This window comes from Aegilops tauschii, chromosome 1 (assembly GCF_002575655.3).
Source record: "Aegilops tauschii subsp. strangulata cultivar AL8/78 chromosome 1, Aet v6.0, whole genome shotgun sequence".
Lineage (NCBI taxonomy): Eukaryota > Viridiplantae > Streptophyta > Magnoliopsida > Poales > Poaceae > Aegilops > Aegilops tauschii.
The window spans coordinates 463,929,409-463,939,157 of record NC_053035.3 but is presented as its reverse complement, the minus strand read 5'-3'; the positions used below and the strand labels follow the sequence as shown (position 1 = coordinate 463,939,157).

The 9,749-nt window shown below is 52.7% G+C and overlaps 1 protein-coding gene across 1 annotated transcript; it reads right to left on the bottom strand.

Annotated features, from left to right (window-relative positions):
* Nucleotides 1-3,846: 3,846 nt before the first annotated feature.
* On the bottom strand, nucleotides 3,847-4,581 carry LOC109781478 (histone H2B.2-like). Its single transcript, XM_020340081.4, has one exon. It carries the CDS (start codon nucleotides 4,498-4,500, stop codon nucleotides 4,039-4,041), a length of 462 nt encoding a protein of 153 aa, XP_020195670.1. The 5' UTR covers nucleotides 4,501-4,581; the 3' UTR covers nucleotides 3,847-4,038.
* Nucleotides 4,582-9,749: the final 5,168 nt, after the last annotated feature.

Below are 9,749 nucleotides of genomic sequence, written 5' to 3'. Positions count from 1 at the left end.
TGTCTAGATCTTGTTAGTGGTCGTGTTCATGTGTCTCGTCATGTACATTTGCTGAAAACATTTTTTCCTTTTCCGAGCGTCAACAATTAGATTCCAACTCACCCGCGCCGTCCACTAGTCCCTCTCTTCGCAATCATCTTCCCTTCTTTCACCCACCGACCAATCCAGCAAAACCAGCCGCAGTAGCAGATCCTGCCGCCACCACTTCTGTCATCACCTTTGTCCCGACAGAGGAAAACACATTACACTCTGACGCGGCAGACCTCCTGCAGCCGCAGTCTTCACCACCATCTCCCGCGTCCGCTTCCTCCGCTGCGCCGGACGCGTCCACCACATCTTCCCCCACCCCTCCTGCTCATGCTATTCCCGTTCCAGCTCCTACTAACGATCATACCATGCGCACACGTGCCAAGTCCGGGTTTCGTTTACCTGCAAAATATCGTCTCAATCTTCATGCATTTTTATCTCCTTCCTCTCTACCCAAATCTTACAAATCAGCTCTCCTAGATCCTAATTGGGCCGCAGCTATGAAAGATGAATATGATGCCCTTCTGCAGAATAACACGTGGCAGTTAGTTCCTCGTCCTTCTAATACAAATATTGTTTCGGGCAAATGGGTTTTTCGCCATAAATTTAATTCCGATGGGAGTCTTGCACATTATAAGGCTCGATGGGTATGCCGTGGTTACTCTCAGCAACACGGCATCGATTATGATGAGACTTTCTCTCCAGTTGTCAAGCCCAGCACTATTCACACTGTCCTTAGCATCGTCGTCTCTTCTTCCTGGCCAATTCACCAACTAGATGTCAAAAATGCTTTTCTTTATGGCTCTCTTCAAGAAACAGTCTATTGTCAACAACCTCTTGGCTTCGAACATTCCTCCTATCCTAATCATATTTGTCTTCTTCAAAAATTTCTTTATGGTCTTAAACAAGCACCACGTGCCTGGTTCCAACGCTTTTCTACATATGCTCAAACCATCGGTTTTACCCCTTTCCGTTCTGACACTTCACTCTTCACCTTTCATCACAACAACAACACTGCTTACCTTCTTTTATATGTTGATGATATTATCCTCACAGCTTCCTCACAACAATTTTTAGATCATATTATCTCTCTTCTTCGCCATGAATTTTCTATGACAGATTTAGGTCTTCTTCACCACTTCTTAGGTATTGCTGTTATCCGTGACTCCTCTGGTCTTTTCTTGTCTCAACGTCAGTACACTCTGGATCTTCTTTCTCGTGCTGGTATGCTTAATTGTCAAACTTCCCGTACCCCTGTTGATACAGGTTCCAAACTCTCTGCCGACGGTGATCCTTTCTTTGATCCTTCTCTTTATCGTAGTCTTACCGGTGCACTTCAGTATCTTACTCTCACTCGTCCTGAAATTTCTTTTGCTGTCCAACAAGCTTGTTTATACATGCATGATCCTCGAATTCCACACCACAATCATGTCAAACGTATTCTTCGGTATCTCAAAGGCAAACTAGACTTAGGTCTTCATATCAACAAATCCTCTCCCACCTCCTTAACAGCTTACTCTGATGCAGACTGGGCTAGTTGTCCAGATACTCGTAGGTCCACATCCGGATTTTGTGTTTTTCTTGGTAACAATTTGGTTTCTTGGTCTTCAAAAAGGCAGGTTACGGTCTCCCGCTCGTCTGCTGAAGCTGAGTACCGCGCTGTGGCTCATGCGGTTGCTGATACAGTTTGGATGCGCCAGTTGCTGTCGGAGCTGCACCGTCCTATTGAGCAAGCTACCATTGTTTACTGTGATAATATTTCAGCTGTCTACATGTCAGGGAATCCAGCTCAACACCGTCGCACCAAGCATATTGAGATCGACATACATTTTGTTCGAGAGAAGGTGGCTCTCGATCAAGTTCGCGTTCTCCATGTGCATACTTCTGCACAGTTTGCTGATATCTTTACTAAAGGCCTGGCGACTACTCCGTTTCAAGATATTCGTTTCAGTCTCAACGTCGTCGAGCCTACCGTTGACACTGCGGGGGGATGTTAGAATACAACTTGTAATAGGATTAGGACTCCTACTCGGTTTGTAATAGGGCTAGGTCAGGTGCGCTTGGCTCTTATATATACCTCTTGTACCGGCACAATATTGTATCAACAATTATTCAATAGTTATTCAATAGAATTCTACAGTAACAACATTGCATTTGCTGGTCTGTAGCTGTCTGAAGAAAGGCTTATCGCACTTCTGAAGAAAATCAACACGCACACAAGCAAACAAACCAAAGTGGCAGTAGAGTCACTGCATATAAGGAAATTTACTTTGCTTCCAGTAGTGGGTTTAGGCTAGCTTCATTAAAACCCGGTATGGTCTGAGGTGCAAAGTTCTCTGCATTTGTGATTCTTACCGTGCGACAGATAGCTAGGCAGCTGAAAAATATCCACCAAAATGCAGTCAGCTTTATCCCCCTTTGCCTTTCATGCTAACTCTAATATGTTTAACAGATTCAGAGGCATCGCAACGTCCTTGACGACGATGACTAGTTGGTAAGCTTGATGTGTGAGCGAATGGGTGCAGCGGCGTTTGGTGCTTGATTCAACAATTATCAAAACCTGACAAACTATTTGATTGGTCTTAGGTTGTATATATGATCTGTATATTATTGGGGGGGGGGGGGGGGGGGGGGTTATTGATAAGAGTTCATGTGTCGCTTCTACCCCTGAAACTCTCTGCAACACCTTCCAATATGTACGATTTCTTCTTGTGATGTCTGCCACTCGGTAGTTTACATGATTCTCCCTACCACACCCTGTCTGTCCAGTTCCTTCATCTGCATCAGTCGCTTGTATTTGGACTTCTTAATCAAAGCTTAAGGAATAGATATGAAGTAATCCAAGATTAAGAAAATGGAGAGGCCACATCTAGCAACTCAGGTTTTGGTAATTCTTGGTTGACTGAGATTTACAGAACTGGCAGCTGAAAATTGGCAAAGGTGATGTCTGTTTCTGCGTTCTAAAGCAATTCATGGGCAAGCAAAAGATGACCAAATTAATGCTTCCTAGTGTGTTCTTGACACTGAAGCGAACACAATTACTTGTATGCTCTGTTTTACATCCATCGGTTTCCCCGGACGGCTTGGTGGATGTCCTGCAGCTTCAGCTTGTTGGCGACTATAATCACGCTGCGGCGAAGATTCGGCAGGAGACGGCGCTGGCAGAAACCACCGCTGCGCCTTCACACCATCTCCATCACGCAGCTGCACATGTATTGGACTCTGAAGATTGAGAAAAATAAGTAATCCAAGATTAACAAAACAGACGGGTGGGTTTGGCAATGCAGAACATTTTGTACCGCAGCCAAGTCTGACGCTGCTATTTCAACCACAAGACAAGATGATAGCTTCAGCTCCATGTGCGCCGAAGGCATGTAAGGTTTCTTCAGTGGGCAGAGCGAGGAAATAAAACAAAGAAGCATCGCTCTAGAGCCTCATCCTGTTCAGTACAAGAAATGGACGGCAATTTGTATTTCATTTTTCTAGAGAACAACTCACATTTGCTATTTTTCAGAGTAACACGCTCATGTATAACACCAAGCTGCTGCTGACATGCTAAGTTAATCATGGAGGATTGAACAAGACTAGGTTCACTAAGTCCGCAAGACTGAACAAGAATGGAGAACCAGGGATCTGCAAACCTGACTTGCATTGCTAAGAAATGAAAGCACAAACATGGCAGATTAGCTTAAGCCCCTAGTAAAAATTAAATTCACCAATACAGAGATGCATCACTCTTTCTGAATCACTGTTTGCACCACAGAATTCAGCTCTTACTACCAACAAGGCGACAGCAAGCATTCAGCGATTCCCATGAAATTCAGCAAAAGCACTACTACTTGAAACAATAACATTCAGATAGATTAGCAACTTCAGTTCTCACAACCAACTAGCCAACGAAGCGTTGGCGCACAGACGACCACTCCTACCACTACTTGCAGATACATAAGCAGAGTCAGCGACCACTAACAGGAGACAACAGCAGCCAACTACATCTGTCGCATCAACAGTCTAGGAGGAGGTGAACTTGGTGACGGCCTTGGTGCCCTCGGAGACGGCGTGCTTGGCGAGCTCGCCGGGGAGGACGAGGCGGACGGAGGTCTGGATCTCCCGGGAGGTGATGGTGGGCTTCTTGTTGTACCTCGCGAGCTTGGCCGACTCGCCGGCGAGCTTCTCGAAGATGTCGTTGATGAAGGAGTTCATGATGGACATGGCCTTGGAGGAGATGCCGATGTCGGGGTGCACCTGCTTCAGCACCTTGAAGATGTAGATCTTGTACGTCTCCACGCCCTTCTTGGCCTTGCTGCCCTTCTTCCTGCCCCGGGTCTTGGCCTCGCCGCCGGCCTCCTTGGACGCCGTCTTGCCCGCCGGCAGCCGCTTCTCGGCCTTGGGCTTCTTGCCCGCGGGGGTCTTCTCCGCCGCCTTCTCGACCTTGTTCTCGGCCGCCGGCTTCTTGTCTGCCTTGGGGGCCATGGCTGCCGCTGGAGCTTCGGAGGTGGGGAGTGAGGGAGAGGTGGGAGTGAGGAGGTGGGGAATTGCAGATGTGAAATGAGGCTGGGGGCGGCGAGATTATATGGTGGGGAGGAGGTGCGCGCTGATTGGTGGAGAGGCCGGTGCCACGGATCGATACGGTGAAGTGATACCGACCGTTCGATGCTGCTCGGGATTGACGGGCCAGATGCGCTTCGGCGCGGATCGATGACGTGGGCGAAATGGTGGGCAACTGGAAATTTTATCCGTGGCTGGCGGGAATTCTGTAGTTCTCCGGATACTGCCCTTGGGCCCTACAGTAGCTGCCAGTGATACAAACTTGATCACTATCAGATCGTAGGCCAGCAGCCATGTGTGCTTGTACATCTTGGCCAAGCGTGAATGCGTGATACCTTGTTTTTAAAGGAAAAATATCGCCTACTCTGTCGGTATTTATATTGTACGCTTTCCTTTTACAGATATATTGTACGTTTAGAGATATTAACATTCTGGAAGAATTGAGAACAGTAAGCTGACCAAAGAAGAGGCTAATTTTTTTTAAATAATACATCCTTTTTATTTATTTGCACAAATATTACGCCCGATAAATAATTTTCAAAAATAATACACCGTCGGCCCGCTGCTGGCCGACTGGACCGACTGATCCCCTATCGGCTTGCTGCTGGCCGAATGGCCTGTCGTCCACCAGTTCAGATCATGTCGGCCAGCTGTGGGCCGACTGGACTAATCAACCATATGTAGGCTGATAGGCACTAATTGGCCAGCTGTAGGCCGACTGGTGCATACCATCATTTTTGCCCAGTACGATCCCCGCTTATATCACGGGCCGCCATTTCCCGCCAAATTTTCCCGCTCTCTACTTCCCGCCATATTTTCCCGCTTTGCTCGTTCCCGCCAAATTTTCCCGCTTTACTCGTTCCCGCCAAATTTTCCCACTCTCTAATTCCCGCCATATTTTCCCGCTCTCTAGTTCCCCCCAGTATCTCCCGCCATATGTTCCCGCCACCGAGTTCCCGCCTTTCTTTGTATTCTCAACCTATAAAACACCCTCGGCACTAACGTTGGTAAGCATTCTAGCGTAGTCTCGTAGTCTCACCAAGATGTCCGGATATCCTTTTGATCGTAGTTTTCACACTGCTATGTCCGAATGTCTTTTGCGTTTAGCCGCTGATTTCGGGGTTGACAACATATTAGTTCCGTGGGAAGAACTCATCAGTAGTGTCGGGGGTTGGGTGCGACATATGCCAATGGATGGCTTATCATGGTGGGAGCGAGTAGAACGTCGCCGGTGCCTGGAAGCGGGATGAGGCGTAGACACGAACGCCGGCGCACTTTACCCATGTTCAGGGCTCTCCTAGGAGATAACACCCCTAGTCCTGCTCTGCGGGGTCTCCGCATGGTCACTAAGGCACTAATGGGTACAATGGTGCTCCTCGAGCTGTATGCTAGAGGTAGAAGAAGGCAAGGCTTTGCTCTCTTCTCCCCCTAGGTGTGAGTCTAATTCTAACAGGTTGGAACCCTTTGCATGGGTGCCCTGGGGGTTTATATAGGCCTACCCCCAGGGGTACAATGGTAATCTGGCCGGGTGTAGGACCCGACTGTCAGTCTCTCTGGTCGCCGGCTTCTCCGCCGGCTGCTGGGGCCCGCCGCCTAGTGGGTCCCGCCGACTGGTCTGGTACGGAGCCGACAGGCTGCTCCCGCCGCTTGCGGGTCTTGCCGGCTGCTGATTACTGTAGCTGTGATGCTAATGACGCATGCTTGGTCAGGGGAGCGTGGCTACAGTCCCACCGCCTGGTGGGAGATCACTGTAGCCACTCCGTGTCTCATCTGGTTAATGGTGCATGGACCCCAAGGAAGGAACGGGCCGACTGCTAGGAGTCGGCCTCCCTCGTGTCCGACTGGTCAGGCCTCCGCCGTCTTCCGGGCTCTCGCTGCCTGGTAGGGCCCGCGGTCTCCAGGCCGTACCGATAGGCGGTCGTGGGAGCAGGGCTCCGCGTGTCAGGGGTGACGTCAAGGGCGGAGTGGCAACAGTGCCACGCCGGGAGGAGATCTCCGCCTGTACAGAGCACTGTGGCCATGCCCGGCCCTAGATACGGGGAGATGGGCTACACTGTAGCCTTGCCCCGTCTTGTCTTCTTAATGGGGGCGCAGACTTTGCGGGCACCTTGGGCCGACTGCTAGGAGCCGGCCTCTCTGGAGGCCGCCTGCTAGGAGTCGGCCCGTCTTGGAGCCGCCTTCCTGAGCATGGCCAACTTCTAGCAGTCGGCCGTTCAGCCAGCCGGCCACCAGAAGGCGGCGCTTCATCTTGGACGTCTTGAGGGGCGCAGCCGGCCCCGATGTCTTGAAAGGTTCTAGGACTCGGGTTAGGCTACCTGTGGCCCATTACTCCGACAGTAGTCCCCGAAGCTGGTGAGGTGCCGCGGCTGAGAAGCCGAGGAGCCTGAACAGTTTCCTCCTCCAGATGCTCTGGAAGCAAGCTTCATCCGACTCCTAGCAAGCCGGCTGGCAGGAGTCGGCCACGTCTAGTCGGGTTTGTCTGAAACTTCAAACGCAACGGCGGGAACTAGGTGGCGTGTTAGCTAAGCTTCTAGGCCCGCCGCCCGTCGTGGGCGTGCCACGTGGTGTCAGCCAGTCGGGCCAGCCTGCCAGCCAACGCGCGCGATGGGACGCGTCTGCAGGCTGGGCCTGCCATCACCGGGCCTCGGCACGCGAGCGGATCCGCTGTGCCCGAGGCGGGCGGTTGGGTTTCCCCGCGTAGTTACCGCGTAGTAACTCGCGTGGTAAAGGTGGGAACGTGGGGTCGTGGGCACAGTTAATCCCACGATCCCACGCCCGCCCCCTCGGTTTCATAGCCCGCGGGCTATAAGTAGGGGGAGGAGAGGGAGCAGCAGAGCACGCGCGCCCCTCCACCCCGTTCTTGCCTCCTTCTTCTTCCTCTTGCCGCAGTGCCCCCGAGTCACGCCGGAGCGCTGCCGCCGTTTGTTTCCGTCGTGCTCGTCCGTCCCGAGCCCTCTTGGCCCCGCCCCATTCTCAGCCTCCCTGCCACGCCATTTTCTCCATCAAGCTCTCCATGGCGCGCGAGCGAGGAGGAGACTGGGACGGGTCGAATGTCAATGAAGACCATATCACCTTCCTCCGCGAGACGCGACGTCTCCCTGGTGTGGGCTACGTGAAGGCATGCGTGCCGCCGGAGGAAGAGATCTCGCCGGCGCCGGGGGAGGGCGAGCGGGTCGTCTTCCGCTCGCACTTCATCCGCGACTTCGGCCTGCCGGCGAGCGGCTTTCTCCGCTCGTTTCTCGAATTCTATCACCTCCAGCCTCATCACATCACGCCCAACGCCGTGATGCTCCTAGCCGCCTTCGTCACGATGTGTGAAGGGTATCTCGGCATTCTCCCCACCTGTAACACCCTGGGAATCATGCTACAGTAACCCCTTGTGATTAAGCTAATCATGTTGCTAAACAGGGCTTGATCACATTTGAACCACACCCTTGTCAAACTCCTAGTTCAAACTTCAAATATAATCAAAGTGGAAAATAAAAGTTTTCAAAAATTCAAACAGAAATGTTCAGTGGGTTCTAAATAATACACTGGTAATTATGGTGGAGAAAACACATTTTTATAAAATGTCTAAATACTTTTAAATGAAATAAAACAGAAAAGGAAATAAACAAAAAAGAGAAAACAGAAAACAGAACAAAGAAAAAAAAAGGACCAAAAGCCCCCCCCACTGGACCTGGCCCAACTGGGCCACCCCAGGCCCAGCCGGCAGGCCCAACCCCCCTCACCTTATCCCCTGCCCCCCCCACCGACAGCCTCGCTTCCCCCCCCCGAAATATCTCACCCCCCCGGTCTGGATCGAGGAGGAGACCGACGCCGTCGCGCTCGACCCCGCGCCCTCGCCTCGCCGGAGCGCTGCCTCGCCGGCCTGCCTCCTCCTCCTCGCCGGCCTGCGCCTCGACACCGCATCGCCGTCGCCCCCGTCTCCCCCTCGACCCCACTGCCGTGACCCTGCATCCCTCGGTGAGGCCACCGGCCTCCGTCGCCCGCCCCTCTCCTCTCGGTCACCGCCGCCCCGCTCGCGCTCCGGCGCGCCCAGACGCGCCCCGCCGCGCCTGTCCACGCACGCGCGCCCGCACGGCCTTCGCCCGCGCGCGCCCCGACCGCGCGCCCGCGTCGGCCACGCCCCGCCTGCCCCCCCCTCGTCCTCGCGCACCCCGAGCTCCTCCGCCCGCACCGATGGTCCCCGCGTGCTCCTGGCACTCCCAGGACCCCGTAGAGCCCCACGCCTGGCCTTCCCGTGCCTCCCATCGCCGTGCCCGTGCAACCCCGAACTCCGGCCGCCGCTAAGCTCACCGCCGGTGCCGTTTCCGGCCATCTCCGGACGAACCACTACCACCATCCGGCGCGGATCGTCTTGGCCGTTCGAACGCGACCAAGCGCGCGTGAAACGGACCCCTGTGGCCGAAATCCGGCCACGGCCGAGGCTCGTCGCCGTGTACGGGCTCGCCGGAGTGCCCTCCCGCCGGCGTCCGACGTGGCACACCTGGGGGCCACCCCCTGGGTCACTGCCAGTGGGCCCCCTGGTCACCTGTTGACCAGTTGACCTGGTCAACTGGGCTGACTGGGCGGCCCCAGCCACTGACGTGCGGGCCCCGCCCCTTAAAATAAATAATTAAAATGATTTTATAATTAAAAGTAATTAGTTTAACTAATTAGTCACTGACATGTGGGGCCCATCCCTCTAATTATACTGTTAGTTTAGTTTAACTAAATGTTAGACTAACAGAGGCTGACATGTGGGTCCCACTGGACCCACCTGTCTGGTTTGACTGGTCAGCCGACCAGTTGACCTGCTGACGTCAGCATTACCTCATGCTGACGTCATAATTCATTTTTCTGAATATAAATAATTCCAGAAATTCAAATAAACTTTGAAAATTCATATCTTTTAAACCGTAACTCGGATGAAAATGTTTTCTATATGAAAGTTGCTCAGAACGACGAGACGAATCCGAATACGCAGTCCGTTCGTCCACCACACCTCCCTAACCTATCGAACTAGCAATTTTCCCCCTCCGGTCCGTCTGTCCAAAAACGTGAAACATCGGGAATACCTCCCGGGTGTTCCCCCCCTTCACCGGTACCACCTACTGTCGCGTTAGGACACCCCTAGCACCGCTCACTGTCATGTCACGCATCGTCATGCTTATGTTTGCATTGTATTTACT